Raw genomic sequence first — 20767 nt, 5'->3', positions numbered from 1 at the left:
CTATACTATACACTGAATTAACAATAAAGTAGAAAAATATATCTTCCTTTTATTTATCCCATGAGAGAAATAATAAAGACCAGGGAATGTAGCAGTAATAATATTAAAAAAAAAATACAATGTTCGATATATAGTATCCATCATTTTAAATATAAGAGGAAAAAAATAAGGATTTTCCTGGAATCCTGGTTCAATAGTGGGGAGTAGTCTCGGCCTTTGCAGGATTCCTCTAGACGACACAGCAGCACTGAAATGGTTAGAGGAAGCCAGCCTGCAAATAAACTCTGCTTTCGCTTTGCTGATTTTCTATTTGCTAGCGTCATGCGTCTTGTTTACTGAAAATGCGTCTTTGTCATGAAGCGATGCGGCTAGGATGAACCAGGAGACTGTACTGATTAATTTGATATGCAAAACTAGCATATCTGTGTGAATCTGTACATGAAATGCTACAATGTAGCTGCCGCAGCATTTTTCCGGTACAGGTTCCTTTCTGCTCTGTGTACATTCAGTCACATGGTATCCGGACTGTAGAGCTAGACTAAAAGTTCTACAATCAATATGTCTACCACTAATGGTAGAAATGCATTAGGTGGACAGGGTTAAAAGGTCGACAGGGTGAAAATGTCAACATGTATAAGGCAGGCAGTTCAAAAGGTCAACAAGGTGAAAAGGTCAACAAGGTAGACACAAGTTTTTTGAAAATAAATGTCATTTTTTTCAACTTTTTTATACTTTATCATCTACGTGGACTACGATTCGGAATAGTAACCTTGTCCAAAGCTTGCTTGCCATGTCCCTGTCAACTTTTTTTTACCTTGTTGACCTTTTCTACTGTCTACATATTCTATGTCAGCCTTTTGACCCTGTTGACCTAATGCATGTCTACCATTAGTGTTAGACCTATTGAATGTAGACCTTTTTAGTGTAGATCTAATAGTCCACACCCCAGTCACACACATCATACAAGTAGCATGTGGTTTGTGTGGCATGCGGGTCTCAATGGGAGCAGTGGCTTCAGACAGAGAAGGACCCCCTTCACTTCCAGACTCCTTAGAACCCCTAGTCGTTCTGCACTTGCTCCTACAGATACTCAGGAGACAGTGGCGCTAGGATGTAAGAGAAAGCAGCACAGGTACGAGTAATAGTCTGACACTGGATAGTGCAGGTGGGAATATTTTATGTTATCAAAATACTGTATACATTTCACAACATACTAATAATCAAAAGCTATACGGCGATGTGTACATAAATCTACAAATGTATTTATTAGTGAAGACCAACTGTGAAATCTATTGAGATGATATGTACATTGTACATGACATGTTTCCTTTACCTGTTCATGTCATCTAAATTGTCAGCAGCAAAGTAGAAACTTTTGATCTTGGGATGGCACGCTTTAAATGCACTACAAAAAAAAATATTCCAGTCACAAACAAATGCTTGGTTACCTATATAAAAAAAAAATGCATAAGAAAATATTTGAATAACATATTTGTGTGCCCAGGATTTATGAGGCAAAGAATGCCAAGTTTGGCCATGTTGTAGGGAATGTTTAGCATTCTACCGTTTTCCTCTCACAGCAATGCCCTCGTGCATCTTATGTCAGCCCTCTGGCAACTCCAGATTGAGTCCCGTACCTTGAAAACACTGCTGTTAGCATTTCTTGTGTACACAATGTTTATTTCACAATAGAAAATTGGAAGAGGCGGTAGGGTAAACTGTACTGAGGCTGGGGGCTGTGTAGCACACAAAACGCTAGGGGAATCTGATAACTTTCAACACATTTTACCACTAATCTTAAGACACCATTTAACACTATTTAGTAAAATACAATAACATATTAAATAATATTTCTTCTATGTCCCCCACATCTTCCCATGTCTCACATTCACAGGATACAGCGACATTGCACACACATAATAGAACGACGACTTACAACTTAGCCCTGCATGCAGAAATCGGTCTTTATCACTAGAGCACCTGTGTGCAATGTTTGCTACCACCCTACTTGGAAACTTTTAAAACTATGAGGTAAATGTATTATATCCCCACGTATTGTGTGGGTATAACGCTTCCTTCTTCGACTCTTTACCGCAGCAAAGCGGGAAGCAGCAGCACCGAGATGTATTAATATATTGGATGCCAGTACTGCTAGTGAAGATGCGCGGTGTCTCTCCCCTGCCCAGGCCAGTGCGCATGTGCGAGATCTTGCTACTCTCGCAAGATCTCACATGCAGCCCGGAGTCGGCAGCCGCTGCAGCCAGGGACAACGTTGTTCCTGGCTGTGGTGTATGTACAATAATAAATGCAGCTGTCAAAATCAATAGCAACAGTCAGTGCTAATGACAGTTCAAACATTGCTCCAGCATATTGGCATACTATTTAAAAGGTAGCAGCGCCGAAAATGTCACGGCCGCATAGTGCCCCTTTCACTGAGCACACAATGCTGCATTAATACATGGGGGTGGGGAAGCAGTTTCAGCACACATAACAAGGGCTGATACCATTTCAACCCCATATCGCCGTTTTTAATACATCTACCCCTAAATTCCAGTCTTCACCTAGAGCAGCCCACTTTCGCATAGAGGGGAATATGTAAATTTCAATGATAATGTCTTGCATTAATTAGCAGAGAATAAATAAAGTAAACCAGCCACTCAGTGCAAGCAACATCCAAACTGCCCACCCAAGTGTGTGGACCAAACCAGAAGCGACTATGCTCACTCCCAGACTTCCTCTAGAACTCATAGGACCCCTGCTCTGCACGCTAGAGTGAGCAAAGCACACAGAATAAACCATTCTCCCAAGTTGTTCTGCTGAGTTACTTTAGTGCTAGGTGACAGCTCTTCTCTAAGCTGAACGCACACAGTGACTCCTGTCCCCCTGCTGGAGTGTACAGTGAAATCTCACCTCTGTTCTCCTGCTGTACAGGATGCCCTAGACAAGAGAGCATACCATTTAAATAAAATGCTCTCTCCTGAATATTTTTGCCAACTACATAGTGCACAAAGTAATCTAGTGCCACAAAACAAAAACCATCAGCATATAAAGTGGCATGGGGCTTATTTAAACCCATGAACATAATTAATAGTGAGGTAAAAATACTTAGATTGCACTATGAACACTAAGCATACATTAATAAGTAAAACACAATGATACCAAAACTATAATTAACGTCTTCTAAGACCATTGTAACAAACATATACTGTATGGTGAAAATGTGCTGTAACTAAATTTGGGTTACTATTACCACCAATGGACACACTTCTCTCTGCTTCCCTGCAATTGGCCTGACAGCACAAAATAAAGTCTACATATTTATTTGTCCATTAGAGTTTATACCTGTAGTAGGTTTTATTCTAGCCACAGTGTAAAGGGGGGTACACACTAGGCGATTTCAGCCTAAAAAAGAAACAATAACGACATAAATGTAGTTATCGTTTATTTTAGGCTTATATCATCCAGTGTGTTTGGGGGTATAATGGGTGAATGATGAACGATGGGCGCTCCCGCACATCGTTCAGTGTTCACCAATACTGAGCTGACATGCAGGTCAGCCCGTCAATGTCGGGCTGAGCTGCATGTTCATTGAATGATAACGTTCAGTGTGTACGCACTATATCACTGAACGCTATATCGTTCAACTATATAGTTGTCCATCGCTGGCATTCCACAATAGTGTGTACCTGCCTTAGGGGGTCATTCCGAGTTGATCGTTCGGTAGCAGTTTTTAGCAGCTGTGCAAATGCTATGCCGCCGCCTGCTGGGAGTGTATTAGAGTTTAGCAGAAGTGCGAACGGTTATATCGCAGAGCGCATGCAAAAAATTTTTGTGTAGTTTCAGAGTAGCTCAAAACCTACTCAGCACTTGCAATAAACTTCAGCCTATTCAGTTCCGGATTTGACGCCACACACCCGCCCAGCGTTCACCCTGCCACGCCTGTGTTTTCCCTGGCACACCTGCGTTTTTCCTAACACTCCCTGAAAATGGTCAGTTGCCACCCAGAAACACCCACTTCATGTCAATCACTCTGCGGCAAGCAGTGCATCTGAAATGCATCGCTAGACCCTGTGCAAAACTACATCGTTCGTTGTGTCCGTACATCGCGCGTGTGCATTGCGCCACATACGCATGCGCAGAACAGCCACTTTTTAGCCTGATCGCTGCGCTGCGGACAAATGCAGCTAGCGATCAACTCGGAATGACCCCTTTAAGTTCTACGTTTTCATAAGAGACTACGACACTTTTCCAATATCTGCCATGCATTTCAATATCCCGCACTATGGGGGTCATTCCGAGTTGATCGCTCGCTAGCAGTTTTTAGCAGCCGTGCAAACGATATGCTGCCGGCGCCGCCCACTGGGAGTGTATTTTAGCTTAGCAGAAGTGCGAACGAATGTATAGAAGAGCGCATGCAAAAAAAAATTGTGTAGTTTCAGAGTAGCTCAAAACCTACTCAGCACTTGCAATAACTTCAGCCTATTCAGTTCCGGATTTGACGTCACACATCCGCCCAGCGTTCACCCAGCCACGCCCGCATTTTTTCTGGCACGCCTGCATTTTCCCAATCACTCCCTGAAAACGGTCAGTTGCCACCCAGAAACGCCCACTTCATGTCAATCACTCTGCGGCAACCAGTGCGACTGAAATGCATCGCTATATCCTGTGCAAAACGACATAATTCGTTGTGCCCGTACGTCGCACGTGCACATTGCGCCGCATGCGCAGAACTGGCATTTTTTAGCCTGATCGCTACGCTGCGAACAAATGCAGCTAGCGATCAACTCGGAATGACCCCCCCATGTACCTGCCAGTGGACATGTTCCCCACTGCACGTATTGTACACATATAACAAATGACACACACATACGTATTTCCTTATCTACTGTATTTACCAATTAATCAGGCACACCATACCAGTCATGCTTACTTACAATTTCTTTCGGCACTCACTGGCTCGATCAATTTTAAATTCAGGTAGGCTGATAAATCCCTCTGCTTTTTCTTCCTGAAATTATATAAAAGTGCATGCTGCTCATTTAAAATATAATGAATGTATACAATTTACAAGTAAGCAATATTAGGTCTGACACATTCACCTGGTGATGTCACATAATCATGGTGAAAAGTATGAATGCCACCTTTATCCAAGCTAGTACCATCACTCTGAACTTGCATAACCTCCTCCGTTTTGGAGTGGGATTTCAGAAACTTAATACATGATTGTTTTGTATAATAAAAAGAAAACATTTAGTACTGTTCCAAGGGCATAAAATGTATGGGTCCCATAGAAATATTCTGTAAGGTCCCCCACAGACAACTCAATGGTGAAAAATGCACATATATTTACAAGGGTTTGATAAGAAAGGTGGGCCTTCAGCACCAATGAGTGCAATACAAAACTGCTTCTAAACTCTCTGCCTGTGATTCAGAAGCAGTCTGCGACAGTATCTCTGGGGTTTGTAACCCCCCCTGAATGGCTGGACCCTTTACCCCTCTAATGGCGTTTTTGGGGGAGGGACGTGAAGACATTTGAGCTAGGGTACACACTGATAAAGCAGTACTGGAAGCACTTTCCTGATAGATAAGAGGGACCATAGAAACCATGTGAGTAAAGGTAAGGCCCTCTTACTGCAGGCTCCAGCAGAAAAATGGCACTGACTATGTAAACTTCATCTCTATACATCTTTGTACTTTAATCATCTGGCTGCTGCAGCTTAATCTCCACAGCTGAAACGTTAGAGATTTATATTGTACTAGTACAGGTTGAGTATCCCATATCCAAATATTCCGAAATACGGAATATTCCGAAATACTGACTTTTTTGTGTGAGAGTGAGATAGTGAAACCTTTGTTTTTTGATGGCTCAATGTACACAAACTTTGTTTAATGTACAAAGTTATTAAAAATATTGTATTAAATGTTCTTCAGGCTGTGTGTATAAGGTGTATATGAAACATAAATGAATTGTGTGAATGTAGACACACTTTGTTTAATGCACAAAGTTATAAAAAATATTGGCTAAAATTACCTTCAGGCTGTGTGTATAAGGTGTATATGAAACATAAATGCATTCTGTGCTTAGATTTAGGTCCCATCACCATGATATCTCATTATGGTATGCAATTATTCCAAAATACGGAAAAATCCCATATCCAAAATACCTCTGGTCCCAAGCATTTTGGATAAGGGAGACTCAACCTGTATATTGATTCAATTATTATTATTTTTTTCAGTATGTCGGCTAATCGCATACTATTGCAAAACACTTATTTGTCTTTGTCACAGCTACAGTATGTTTAGTGAGGAATTCCATGTTTTTTTCTGACGTATTGCTTCTAAAATAAAAATGATCAAGTAAGTAATTTTAAATCCAATTCAATTAATACATATTTACAGTCAGGTCCATAAATATTGGGACATCGACACAATTCTCATATTTTGGGCTCTATACACCATCACAATTGATTTGAAATGAACAAACAAGATGTGCTTTAACTGCAGACTTTCTGCTTTAATTTGAGGTTATTTACATCCAAATCAGGTGAACGATGTAGGAATTACAACGGTTTCTATACGTGCCTCCCACTTTTTAAGGGACCAAAAGTAATGGGACAAACTAAACAATCCTAAATCAAACTTTCACTTTTTTATACTTTGTTGCAAATCCTTTGCAGTCAATTACAGCCTGAAGTCTGGAACGCATACACATCACCAGACGCTGGGTTTCATCCCTGGTGATGTTCTGCCAGGCCTCTACAGCAAATGTCTTCAGTTCCTGCTTGTTCTTGGGGCATTTTACCTTCAGTTTTGTCTTCATCAAGTGTAATGCATGCTCAATCGGATTCAGGTCAGGTGATTGACTTGGCCATTGCATAACATTCCACTTCTTTGCCTTAAAAAACTCTTTGGTTGCTTTCGCAGTATGCTTCGGGTCATTGTCCATTTGCACTGTGAAGCGCCGTCCAATGAGTTCTGAAGCATTTGACTGAATATGAGCAGATAATATTGCCCAAAACACTTCAGAATTCATCCTGCTGCTTTTGTCAGCAGTCACATTATCAATAAATACAAGGGAACTAGTTCCATTGGCAGCCATACATGCCCACTCCATGACACTACCACCACCATGCTTCACTGATGAGGTGGTATGTTTTGGATCATGAGCAGTTCCTTTCCTTCTCCATACTCTGGTGATGTCTATGCGTTCCAAACTTCAAGCTGTAATTGACTGCAAAGGATTTGCAACAAAGTATTAAAAAGTGAAAATTTGAGTTAGGATTGTTTAGTTTGTCCCATTACTTTTGGTCCCTTAATAACTGGGAGGCACATATAGAAACCATTATAATTTCTACACCGTTCACCTGATTTGGATGTAAATGCCCTCAAATTAAAACGGAAAGTCTGCAGTTAAAGCACATCTTGTTTGTTTCATTTCAAATCCATTGTGGTGGTGTATAGAACCCAAAATATGAGAATTGTGTCGATGTCCCAATATTCATGGACCTGACTGTATATTTCATGGTTATACTTTTTCATTTTTTATTATTTTTATCAAAGTATTACTACTACATTAGTGTTGTTTGTGTTTTACACATGGTGCATCTGTGATCCCAAAGGGGCATTCCATGTCAGTTCAACCAGGTGTGTCCACCACCCATCTCAGATTTTTATGATTTTTTTTTTAGCTAAGAGAGGATGTAAAAAACAACAACCTATTTCTGCCAAATATCTTGACTGTCTGACAATTTGTTTATTAAATACTGATTTTTCAATTTGTTAAATTATTTACTAATCGCGGCTTCTCTATCCAGTTTATTTGAAGTAGGACGGTTGTGTATTAAGGAATCACCACAAAATTTGCACCCCTAAGATAACTCTTTCTCCTGAATCTAAAAATCTAAACCGAATCACTTTATCTGCCTTACGTTTTGGGTAACGGCAAAACGCACATTTTTCGAAAAGACTTTTAAACGCTAGGTTCAATCAACATTAAATATCCCAATTTTTTTAGGTGCTTAACAAAGGTATACATTATTATTATTATTATTATTATTATTATTATGGTACTCTGTTTCATAGTGGAGAAAAAAAATCATGAAGTAGATGTTCAATTACTGTTGTACCGCATACATAATTAACACAAGAAGCCATTAAATGTAAAAACTTAAACATAACTTGAGTCCATAACTTAAGTTGAGTCAACAATCACATTATCTTTCCCTTGTTTGGAACCTGTGGTAATGGTCTGAAATTTTCCTTAAAGTGTCAGCAGACAGTGCCTTCCTTGGATAGTGGGCACTTCTGTTACACTGGGGATGTGAATAAAAGGAACAAAACACTGAAGGCCAGGACAACACATTTGTTGATTGGTTTTGTTTCATGAAGTGTACCAGCACATCTTGTTCCTCCTCATTACATTGAATGATATACCCAATGTACCAGATGATATCATACACTGCTGCTATGTATGTTACAGGTTGCAGATCACTTTTGTCTACATTTTTTGTGACTGTGGTCATATTAAGACTAAAGGGGTTACACAATTAGCCACGGTAAATAAACGCTGCTAATTGTCCCACCGGGGCCTATCCAATTATCCCCGTAAAGCCACGGCTCGCACCTGCTTATCAGGGATTTTGTTTCACCTGCCACAGGCAAGCGAAACCAAATCCATGGAAACGGGTCTGTTTCTACTAAGAACACACAGGTTTTACTGAACCTGTGTGTTTTTGGGAGATAATGAATTTTTATTTACAGGTGATCAAATTGGATAGCCTGTAAAAAAAAAAAATGGGTTAAACATTGGGAAAAACTGCCTAATGTATTTTCACCTGTAATTGGATACCCCCCCAAACTGTGGTTCCTGCTGTCTTCATGTCATCTGACAACAATCGGAATATGTCTAGTTTATCATAACTATTAGGCTGAAATTGGTGATGAGCAAGGGTTGCTAACACAGTCTTTGCTGTTTCTAGATGGCTATGCAGCTTGGTTTTGCAGTCTTGTATTTCATTTTGTGACATGTAGAAAAACTTTATGCCTTGTATCTTTTCAGCCCAGCTATACAGGTCCAAAGGTGTCAAGATGTGATGAGTTTCCACTGCTTGCAGACTGGTACGGGTGGCTAGACGTTTACTAGCACCATCAATAAAGTAGTGAACAGCAAGTGCACGCGTATGCACGCCAATGGAAGCCTATGGAGCGAATGCTGGCTGTGATCAGTCGCAACACAGCGCATTCGCACTATGCCGCAATGCGTATGCCGTGCGCACGCATCGCAGTATAGGAGCATATGGATTTGTCTGTATACAGCAAATGGGTGAAGTGTTGCTTGTGAAGTGTCCGAGTGGAATCCTTGAATTGCATCCTGACACACAAATTAATAACTTTCTGCACGGAATTGTTCCACAGTACTAGTGATTGTAACCAATTTACTTTGGTCAGTGTGGCCCCACTGTTCATAAACAATTGTCACTCATCATCCATGTCACTGTCATGAAAAAGTTTTTCAACTATTTTCTGAAGTGCTTCCAGACCTGGGCATTTATCACATCAATGAAGCATACAAGTTTTTGAGACTGAAGAACAAACAAGGATTCAGTTAGGTCTTTGTAGTCCATCTTTAGTGGTAGAGCAGCAACCAATAATTTTTTACGTTTTGTTGAGTTTCGCAAACACACCCAGAATGTATACCTCTTACAGCAACGCTAACTAACACACCAGGAACACGTAAGGAACAAACCTTAGACAATCCAACTTGGATGTCTGGAAAACGGTGTTTGAAGGGCAAGATAAAGCTCTTTCAAGTTTACTAGGAGTAGCCTTTTCTGTTTGTGAGAAACAGACTTTCTTTCCAGGGCACATCCGAGAATGTTCATAATCTTCGTAAATCTGCTATACCTGATGAACGATTTGTACAGGAAGGGCTTTTCCTCTATATTTTTCAGGTTCTGCCAGTATGCTATGGGTTTCGTTAAGTTTTCTTGATTGTTTTACCATGTATTCTGTGACATTAAATAAGTTAGGGACTCAAGTTAAGTTTAAGTTTGTAAATTTCATGATTTCTTGTGTTAATTATGTATGCGGTACAACAGTAATTGAATGTCTACTTCATGATTTTTTTTCTCCACTATGAAACAGAGTACCATGCTTATTTTTTGTGTGATAATAATGTATTCCTTTGTTAAGCACATAAAAAAAAATTGGGATATCTATTGTTGATTGAACCTAGCGTTTTTAAATCTTTCGGAAAAACGTGCGTTTTTACCGTAACTCAAAACATAAAGGAGATAAAGTAATATGGTTTGGATTTTTGGATTTAGGAGGATGAGTTACCTAGGGGACCAAATCTCATGGTGAATCCTTAATAAACACCTGTGATACTTCAAATAGACTGGATGAAGAAACCGCGATTAGCAAATAATTGAATACATTAAATAAATCAATATTTAATAAACAAATTGTCAGACAGTCAAGATATTTGTCAGAAATAGTTGTTTTGACATCCTCTCTTAATTAAAAATCAAAAGAACGTAAAAATATGAGATGGGCGGTGGATATTTAAATGTTTTTGGGTGATCTGATGTGGAATGACCCCAATGTGAATTTACCATGCCCCGTAACTGCACCTATATCTACTATCATTTGCCCCCCCCCCCCCCCCAATTCAAAACAAAATAATAAAAGGAAGCAAATTAGAATCTGGTGACAGATCCTCTTTAGCATTAAAAAATAGAGGAAGTTACATTAAAACAGTTGCTCTAAATTATTTTAAATAAAACTATTTGCCTACTCCCCCAGAATGGCCAGTAGGCTCTTTGGAGAGAGTAGGTTAGCCTCCCAAATCTGCCCACTTCACCAGAGAAGTGGGCGATCAACTGATCGATGACAGATTCACTGTGAATTGTGTCATTGCGGTGCTGCCACTCTGAAGCACAATGGCTTGACATGATTCATGGCACCATACAACACACACACACATTTTTTTACCTAGGCCTACTCTCTTTTTCAACATCTTTCAGGGAGCAAGAGTAAAAGTAAGAAAATTATAAAAAAAAACAAAACCAACAAGCATGAAGCACTGTAAATCAATTTTAAAGACCACAGCAACTTTATTTTCCTTCGAGTAAGGTCCCTTAATGCATGGTAGAAATTGTGACTCTTCTAAGCATACTCCAGGCTGCACTGACATACAGCAAGGTTTGAGTCTGCTCCTTTTATAACTGGCAATGTCCTCTGAACTGGAGAGTTGGAATATATTGCTACACCTCTCCATCTATCTCTCAGTAGTCCCTATTTGGTTGGACTGTTCCAATTCATGGTGTGGTGCTGCAATAATGTGGGCAGTGTAATTTTAGCTAAACATGGGAAGGGCTTATTTATTTCTTTTTAAATGAAGGAGTTATTTATCTCCGTGTACTACGAGGAATCACTGCAAGGCCTTTTGAAGTATTAGAAAATGCAGTGCAGCAGATTTTTATTAACACTTATATCTGGGGCTTAAAGTGGTCCCGGTGAGGTGATGGAACTCATGTAGGAGAACCATGGAGGCACCATGACCTGAGGAAGGAGTAGGTGGCTGCAGCTCATCAGCAACACTAGTGCCGCCTGTATCATCGGTTGACGCAAATGATGGGGTGGGCTTTTCTGTTGGAATTACTGTGCAGGGCAATGGAGATGGTGGAATTAGTTCCCCATACCATTACAGGTGATGGAACTCAGTTCCACCTCGTTTCCCACACTTTAACCTCTGCTTATGTGATAGCCGGGCAGCGGCCGGTCCATCAGTATTTTTAAAAGCATTGCACACCAAGCCGTCTCATCACATAAGCAAGCAGTTTATTCACAGTTCAGACAGGGTTATCACGACAGTAACATTTAACTTCTTTTTCTTCTCTCCAGCACAATATTCAATCAGGTTACATCTCCTTTCATTTGCTTCATGGGCAATAACAGCATTACAGTACAGTACATACCAGCGCAGTCTCTGGGGATCAGTAGTGCGGCTTCCGCAAACTGAGATTCATTTCAGTGTGCTCTCCCCCATTCGCTAGGGGCTCTATCTAAACGGGATCTCTCATGGACACGTTACTGGGGGCCTTCCGCCAAACGTGATTTCCTATCACTCACCCAGCTCGTCCTCTCCCGCAGACTCAGACCTCCCATCCTGCTTCTGGGGTACCCCTGAAGGGGAAGATCCCCTTTATTTCTTCCACTGATTGTTCATGCTGTAACTTCTCTCACACTGCAAATCTGGATATCTCTTGCTCTTCCTAGCAGCACCTACATGCTGTTCCATAATGCCAGGGCCTGTGGAGTTATAGATGCTTGTTCCACAGTCCCCACACTGCGTTTCTCCTGGTCACTAGCCTGTGCCCTCCATCTCAGTCCTCAGCTCACACTGAACTGTCCTGTGCTTTGTTCCTTTTGCTAAAATCCCCCTGCACTTCCTGTCCTAACCCCCTACATGTGGCAGGGTCTGCCAGTACTGGTTTTGGGGCCATAAAACTCCCCCACTCACTGATAAGAATTAAATGGCTTTTGGAACTTTCCAATATCTGTGAACATTCCAGTATGCCACACTTATATCTGATTTAGAGCATCATTCCAAAAACGATTGCACCCTTGTTTTGAGAGCAATCACACGCATTAAAAAAATAAATAAGATCAGATGATTTCTCATTGATCCAACTGTTTAGAACAGATAAAATTGTATAATGAAGAAGAAAGTTATCATACAGAACATGTATGCATTTTTTTTTTGCCCTCAGAACAAGACGCACTAGATTGTACAATTATTCTCCTGTGATTTTCCTCATTATCAAAGTATAACTTGCAACCAATCACATGTAATTGGAGTGAGCTGTTCCTAATTTTATCAGGGCTATGGTTTATTTTAAGCAATGCAAAAACATACTGTATAAAATATTCAAGCTTCCCATTTTCACAAATTATTCCCAGAGGACAGTGATTATCCTTTAAGTGTCACACAATCGTTTGATTATTGCAGTTAGCCTAAGGTAGCAATTCTGGGAAACATGTCACAATCAGAGAGAATGTCAAAATTAATGACAAAAATGACTTTTAGGTCAGAACCTTGGCTGTTTTTAAACAGAATCTTTACACACTGCAATGCAGGTATTAAAGCAAGGAAGGATGCTGCATAATGGAAAAAAATATAAGATCCTAATATAAGAAATACATTTCTGATCCTAGTAATAACTTCATTTCAAACTTTAGCTTTTAAATATTGAGATTGGGTTTTATTATACTAGAATTTCAAAAGACTACACCTAAATCCCCCCAATCCCCCCCCCAATAAAAAAAATACTCCTGCTGATAATATACAATTTTTTTTAAGTAAAATTATTTTTTTGACATATTGTATAATGAATTCTAATTATTATACACAATGCTGCACCAAGAATATGTGACCATTTTCATAGGCAAACGCAGGGCGGGTTTCAAGTTGCCTAGAAAACCCCCTTCCCCACAGCCTGGCCAGCTGTCGCACTGCTAAGTACTGCTCCCTCCCTCCTCTCCTTGTCATCTCACCTCGCCTCCTTCCCCATCACACTAAAATCCCTTCCTGCCCACCTCCTGCAGGTTCCCTTTCTAGCTTAGGAGCCCCACCATCACTACACTCTCTATATGCCTTCCTGCCTTCCAAACTAATCTCACCTCAACGCTACTGCAACCCTGAAAATCTCACCTGGTGGTGATGTAGGGGCCCTTCTATACTCCGGTTACTCCTAGCAACTCATACCCTCAGACCATCCCTTACATTCTCTAAATTTGAGGTTCCTGCTACTGTATAGGTCTCTTCCATCCAGTTTACCTTTGAGTGGCTGCCATTTACCGTCCCCCTGGATCTCCCACCAAATTCCTTGACAACTTTCCTCCATTATCTTACAGTAGGTAACTTCAATATCCCAACTAATATTCTCACAGAATTCTCTGGAACTAAAGTACTTATGCACACATTATTGTTTGACCTCTCCCAATGGAGATCCTCACCCTAACATTTAATCAGACACATCATATAAGAAAAAACTCCCTTTTGGCCACGCTAACATCAGGTTTTAGCTGCAACTTTTTGTGTGACCCCCTGCTAGTGGAGGTCAAATAAATGAATAGATAATGGAAAATACCCAAGATGCGCTTAAGTATTAATATGGCAGTGATACTGATTCGAAGAATACCTTTTGCAAATGGTCACTCAATGTTACATAATATGGTAAAACAATCAGGAAACTAGTATCATATTAAATACTTAAAAATGTATTCCTGGTGTAAAAACAGAGGTACTAAAATATATTATTTAAAACATAATCCTACATAATGGATGTCAGTTCACATACATATTGACATTACAACCTGTCCTATTGCAAAAGGGTGCATTGTCTGGCTATCACCTCACCCTTGCGGGTGTGAGCTCTTTAGGTGAATTCCACTTCTGAAGGTACAGGTGATTATTCAATTGATCCAAGAACAACCCAATGCGTTTCGTCCCCTCTTGACTTCATCAGGGGTATAGCTCAAAATTATCTGTTAGATACTGTATACGCTAATCGAAGATTTGTTATCTCAGAAAAGGTTGATTCCAATGTGTGTGCTTTAATAATCCGACTTGGTCTTCCTGGAATAATATATGAATGTCCTAAACAGTTCCAACTGGTGATAACAGATCCACTAAATCACTGTGCTGTTCGTAACTCCCTCTGCTGCTGGGAGTATATCTAAAAGATCATTTTGAACTGTACCCCTGATGAAGTCCTGAGGGGATGAAAAGCGTTGGGTTGTTCTAGAAATTGAATGTTTGAAAACAACCTGTCTATCTTTTGATAAGCAGCCTATATTATTAAATATGTTTTTTTACCTCCTCATTGGTATACCAATAAAGGGATGAGTCCTTCAGGACAAACCAATATTTTTTCCACTTTTGTGAGAAATAGCTCTTTGCATCTTTTTTCTTCCATAGCCATCCTTCACAATCGCCACGTCCTAAATCCTTACACGATATCCGTCTTTTACTCTTCCCAGGAACGGGACCTTGATAAAAAACACAATGGACATACAATAGATAAATCATCACTTCCAAACATTATTAATTATTACTACTTATGTTGCCCCATTAAAAGTAACGCTTTGTTAATAGAATGTAGACATAAGCACGGTATCTACAGATTGTATCTGTTTCTTGTTTAATAACGTACAGACAAAATAGGAATTTAATACCAACTGGTAATTCCTTTTCTCGTAGTCCATAGTGGTACTGGGGAACTGTACTTTAGTATCATGGGGTATAGATCGGGTCCACTGGAGACTGGCACTTTAAAAACCTTAAGTGTGTGTATGTGTGTGCTGGCTCCTCCCCTCTATGCCCCTCCTACCAGGCTCAGTCTAGGAAAACTGTGCCAAAGGAGACGGACATACCATGAGAGAAGAAACATATACAACAGCGGTGAGGCAACAAGCCAACACATAATCAACAAAGGAGCGCTATCCGGAACAGAGGTTAGCAACATCCAGAACAACAAGGATAGCAAAGCTAACCCAACAAAACCTAGGGACCACAATGGCGGGCCAACCAAAACACATACAGGTAGTAAGCAGGATTTGAAGCACTGAGGCGGGTGCCCAGTATCCACTATGGACTACGAGAAAAGGGATTACCGGTAGGTATTAAATTCCTATTTTCTCTAACGTCCTAGTTGATACTGGGAACTGTACTTTATTATCGTGTAAAACCGCCTGACCAAACTGAAGGTCATCCTTGGCCAAGGTTTCGAACCTATACAACTTTACAAAAGTGTTCGAATCAGACCAAGTAGCAGCTCGGCACAACTGCAAGGCCGAGACACCCCGGGCAGTCGCCCAGGAAGAACCCACCGACCTTGTCAAGTGGGCCTGAATAGACGTAGGCAAAGGCAGAGCCGCCGAAGTATAGGCCTATTGATAGGAAACCTGAGCCAGCGAGCAATAGATTGCTTAGAAGCCGGCCGACCAATCTTGGTGGCATCATAAAGGACAAACAGCGAGTCAGATTTCCGATGATGAGCCATCCTCTTGACATAAATCCTCAGAGCCCTCACCACATCCAAGGACTCTGGTCCCACAGAATCGTCAGCCAACACCGGAAGCACAATAGGCTGATTCACATGAAAAGCTGACACCACCGTAGACAGAAATGGAGGTTGGGCTCAGAGTTCAGCCCTGTCCTCATGAAAAATCAAGTACGGGCTCTGACAAGATAAGGACCCCAATTCAGAGACACGCCTTGCAGATGCCAATGCCAGCAACATGAGTCTTCCAAGTAAAAAACTTCAGTTCCACCTTTTGTAAAGGTTCAAACCAATCTGATTGAAGAAAGGACAAAACCACATTGAGATCCCACGGAGCCGTGGGAGGTACAAAAGGCGGTTGCATATGAAAGACCCCTTTCAGGAAAGTCTGCACCTCCGGCAACAACACAAGTTGTTTCTGAAAGAAAATCGAGAGCGCCGAAATCTGCACTTTGATGGAGCCCAATCGTAGGTCCATAGCCACACCTGCTTGTGGGAAAAGCAGAAAACAACCAATTCGAAATTCCACGGGAGAAACCTTTCTACACTCACACCAAGAAACATACTTCTTTCAGATACAGTGGTAGTGTTTTGACGTAACCGTTTTCCGAGCCTGTAACATAGTGGAAATAACCTTGGAGGGAAGGCCCTTTCTGGCTAAAATGTCCCTCTCAACTTCCAAGCCGTCAAACGTAGCCGCTGTAAATCTGGATAGATGAACTGCCCTTGCTGAAGAAGGTCTTGTTAAAGTGGCAGAGGCCAGGGTTCCTCCAGAGACATGGTCTGGAGGTCTGTGTACCAGGCCAGTCGATGCCAATCCGGGGCAATTAGAACTGCCTGAACGCTTTCCCTTTTGAGTCTTTTTAGAACCCTTGGAATGAGCGGGATTACCAACTGGTAATTCCAAGGAGATGTCAGCGCGTCCACTGCTACCGCCTGCGGATCCCTTATTCTGGGACAGTAATGGCATAGCTTTTTGTTCAGGAGAGAAGCCATCAGATCTATCTGCGGACACCCCCACCGGTGAATCAATTGATTAAACACCTAAGGATGAACGCCCCATTCCCCCGGGTGGAGGTCGTGCCTGCTGAGGAAGTCCACCTCCCAGTTGTCCACTCCGGGAATGAATATGGCTGAGATGTCCCTTGCATTGGCTTCCACCCAGAGGAGTATTTTTGACACCTCTTGCATTGCTGCCTTGCTTCTTGTTTCCCCTTGTCGGTTTATGTATGCCACCGCCATGGCATTGTCCGACTGAACTTGGATTGCATGATCCCGGAGTAGATAGGACACTTGGAGAAGAGCATTGTAAATCGCCTCCAGTTCCAGGACATTTATCGGTAGTGCCGATTCCTGACTTGACCACCTCCCCTGGACTGGGTCCCTTGCATCACAGCCCCCCAACCCCGGAAGCTTGCATCCGACGTCAGTAGCGTCCATGAGTGGGTACTGAAACTCCGGCCTCCCACCAGGTGAGGAACCTGTAGCCACCATAAAAGAGAAATCTGCGCCTTCGGGGATAAGGTCACCATCCAATGCATTTGCAGATGAGACCCTGACCATTTGTCCAGCAAATCCAGTTGAAAAGGCCAGGCATGAAACCTGCCGTATTGGACTGCTTCATAAGCGGCCACCATCTTGCCCAGCAAACGTATGCAAAGATGTATTGAGACCCTGCGGGGTCGGAGTACTGAGCGCACCATAGCTTGGAGAGCTAACGCCTTGTCCAAAGGAAGGAACACCTTCTGAGACACCGTCTCCAGTATCATTCACAGGAACTGCAGACGTTGGGACGGTTCCAAGTGAGATTTCTGAAATTCAGAATCCATCCATGATTCATCAGCAGGCGGGTTGTCAGGACGATGCTTTGTTCCATGGACATTGCTTTTATCAGGAGATTGTCCAAGTAAGAGACAATGTTGACACCCATTTTGCGCAGTTGCAGCATTATCTCTGCCATGACCTTTGTGAAGACCCGTGGTGCTGTGGAGAGACCAGAGGGTAAGGCCTGAAACTGGAAGTGGCTGTCCAAGATGGCGAACCTTAGGTAAGACTGATGAGGAGGCCACATAGGGATATGAAGGTAAGCATCCTTGACGTCTAAGGACACAAGGAATTCCTCCTCCTCTAGACCGGACACCACTGCCCACAGGAATTCCATCTTGAATTTGAAAACCTGCAGTTAAGGGTTCAAAACCTTCAGATTCAGGATGGGCCGCACCGAACAGTCTGGTTTTGGCACAGCAAAAAGACTGAAGTAAAACCCCCTGATGCATAACAGAGGAGGTACTGAAACCACGACTCCAGTCTGTAAAAGTTTCTGAATGGTTTCTTGCAAGGTAACTTTTTCTGCGGGTAAAGCTGGCAAGCTTGACCTAAAAAATCTGTGAGGAGGAAGTGTTTGAAATTCCAGCCGGTATCCGTGAGAAATTAGGTCCCTCACCCAAGAATCCTGGCAGGATTTTGTCCACACATGGGCGAAGTGTTGAAGGTGAGCACCTACCGGAAAGTCGCCCTGTTGTTGGGGTCAGCCGTCACATGGAAGGCTTTGTGGTAGAGGTTCCGGGGGTCTGGTCCAAGGAAGCTGCAGCTGCAGGTTTTCGGGACTTACCCTGAGATCCTGTAGTAGCAGTGGAGGCTCCTCGGCCTCTGCCTCTGAATCTTGCCACATGAAAGGACTGCAAGGAGGGTCCTGAATAAGAGCATCTTGCAGGAGGTGGAGCTGATGGCAGGTAGGTGGACTTACCCGTCACTGCCTGAGAAATCCATTTATTCAACTCGTCTCCAAACAAAGTGTCACTTGTAAAGGGAAGTTTTTCCACCCCTTTTTTGGAATCAGCATCTGCTGGCCATTGATGCAACCACAGAGCCCTTCAGGCCGAAATCACCATAGCTGTAGTACAGCCATTTATCTGACACAATTCTTTAACAGCTTTGCTCATAAAGTTTGCAGCATCCTGTATATGTTGCAGCAGCGTAATGATCTCATTCTGAGGCAGCGAGTCAAAACCATTAATAATGTTATCAGACCATTTGACCATTACCCTAGAGATCCAACCACAAACTATTGTGGGACGTTGTGCTACGCCCGCTGCCGTATATATATTGCTTTGAGAGTGGTCTCAATTTTACGGTCAGCTGGGTCTTTCAGGGATATTGTTCCCAGCACCGGCAGCACCAATTTTCATGACAGTCTGGACACAGAAGTATCTACTGACGGAGGATTTTCCCGTACCTTCCTGTCCTCAGCAGGGAGGGAAAAGGAAGATAACAATCGCTGAGGAGTTTTGAATTTCTTGTCAGGGTTCACCCATGCCTCCCTGGCCAGGGAGTTTTGACACAGGAAATGTGGCTGGGGATTTTGGCTTTACATTAAAGTACAATTCTTTATCAGGTTCTGCCTCCTGATCGGTTATGTTAAGAACTTCTCTTACAGCATAAATGAGGGCCTCCACTTCCGGGAACAGAGACCTGCCCCCTGCATATCATCTGTTTCATCTAAATCATGCATATCAGAATCAGACTGGAGCACCTGTGGAAGTGAGGCTGAGAAGCCTTTCGGTTATCAGCAGCCTTAGCAATACAATCCACAGTGTGTCTCAACACCTGTCTCTCTCTTGTAGCTGCAGCCAGTTCTGAATTTACATTCTGAATCATGCTCTTAAAAGTATCCAACCACACAGATGCTTGGGAGCTGTTTCTTCTTGGGGATAATGAACACTGTTCACACATGAGGGACACCTCAGAAGAAGGGGTATAATTACAAGCAGTACACATCAGTTTGTCAGCAGACATGATGGACACAATGTCAATGCAGTGAAAACGCACTGAAACACCCCCACACAGACCCCAGAGAGCCCCTGGAGTAATACAGAGTAAAAGGAGACCAGCACACAAACACAGCAGCGCAGTGTATAACTGAGTATGTGGATCACACTATCCTATGTGCAGCGGCGCTACCGCTGATGTGCTCCCCCCTTGCTATGACCCCTGGTACCAGTACAGAGTCTGTAACAGCCTGGGTCCGTGGAGGAGCAGCATGCATGCAGCCTTGTGATCCGCAGCAGCAGGAAATGGCACCTCCTTGCCTCTGGTCCCGCTCTCCGGGAAGCCCCGCCCCTGTAATGGCGCTGTCCCTATTAGATTATACTGGCTGAAACATGTAAAAAAACAATAACAGAATGTATATGGACAGATGCTGGGCACCCTGTAGAGCATAGCTCTCCTGTTAGCCAGTGTGGTCCACGGTGGGCACCGCAGCTCGTGGCCCGTGACCGCCGCATGACATGCCGCCAACCTCACCAGGGACCTGCTAACTGGGACCCCGGTGTTAACACTCACCGCACCTGTAACTCTTCGGTATCTGTTAGAGGGTGGCGGCTTGCTGCTGGTGTGGGCACACACAGTGTGGTGTGTGAAACAGCACCTTAGGAACTGTCAGCAGGGATTACGAACCATTAACCCTCAGAAGGTTGGTTCAGTCCCCCTCTAAGTCCCACAAAGCAGATACACTGGTTGCCAACCAGTACTACCTGAAAAAAAAAAAAAATAAAGGAAACTCTCTGGAGCTCCAGAGGAATGCACCCGGCTCCTTGGGCACATTTTTCTAAACGGAGTCTGGTAGGAGGGGCATAGATGGGAGGAGCCAGCACACACATACTCACACTAAAGGTTTTTAAATTGTCAGGCTCCAGTCGACC

At 42.5% G+C, this 20767-nt stretch overlaps 1 protein-coding gene across 5 annotated transcripts in view; it reads right to left on the bottom strand.

Annotated features, from left to right (window-relative positions):
- CNKSR2 (connector enhancer of kinase suppressor of Ras 2) overlaps window positions 1-20767 on the bottom strand; it is an 805595-nt gene that overhangs the window by 178250 nt on the left and 606578 nt on the right. For all 5 annotated transcript variants that reach the window (XM_063955759.1, XM_063955760.1, XM_063955761.1 and 2 more), the window contains 3 exons: window positions 14882-15054; window positions 4935-5008; window positions 1334-1405 (listed from right to left, as the gene is read on the bottom strand). In XM_063955759.1, the coding sequence (XP_063811829.1) occupies window positions 1334-1405; window positions 4935-5008; window positions 14882-15054 (319 nt within the window). The remainder of the gene's footprint in view (window positions 1-1333; window positions 1406-4934; window positions 5009-14881; window positions 15055-20767) is intronic.

The sequence above is a fragment of the Pseudophryne corroboree genome, chromosome 2 (genome assembly GCF_028390025.1).
Source record: "Pseudophryne corroboree isolate aPseCor3 chromosome 2, aPseCor3.hap2, whole genome shotgun sequence".
Taxonomy (NCBI): Eukaryota; Metazoa; Chordata; class Amphibia; order Anura; family Myobatrachidae; genus Pseudophryne; species Pseudophryne corroboree.
The sequence above is the reverse complement of the archived record's forward strand: the minus strand, read 5'-3'. Positions and strand labels throughout refer to the sequence as shown.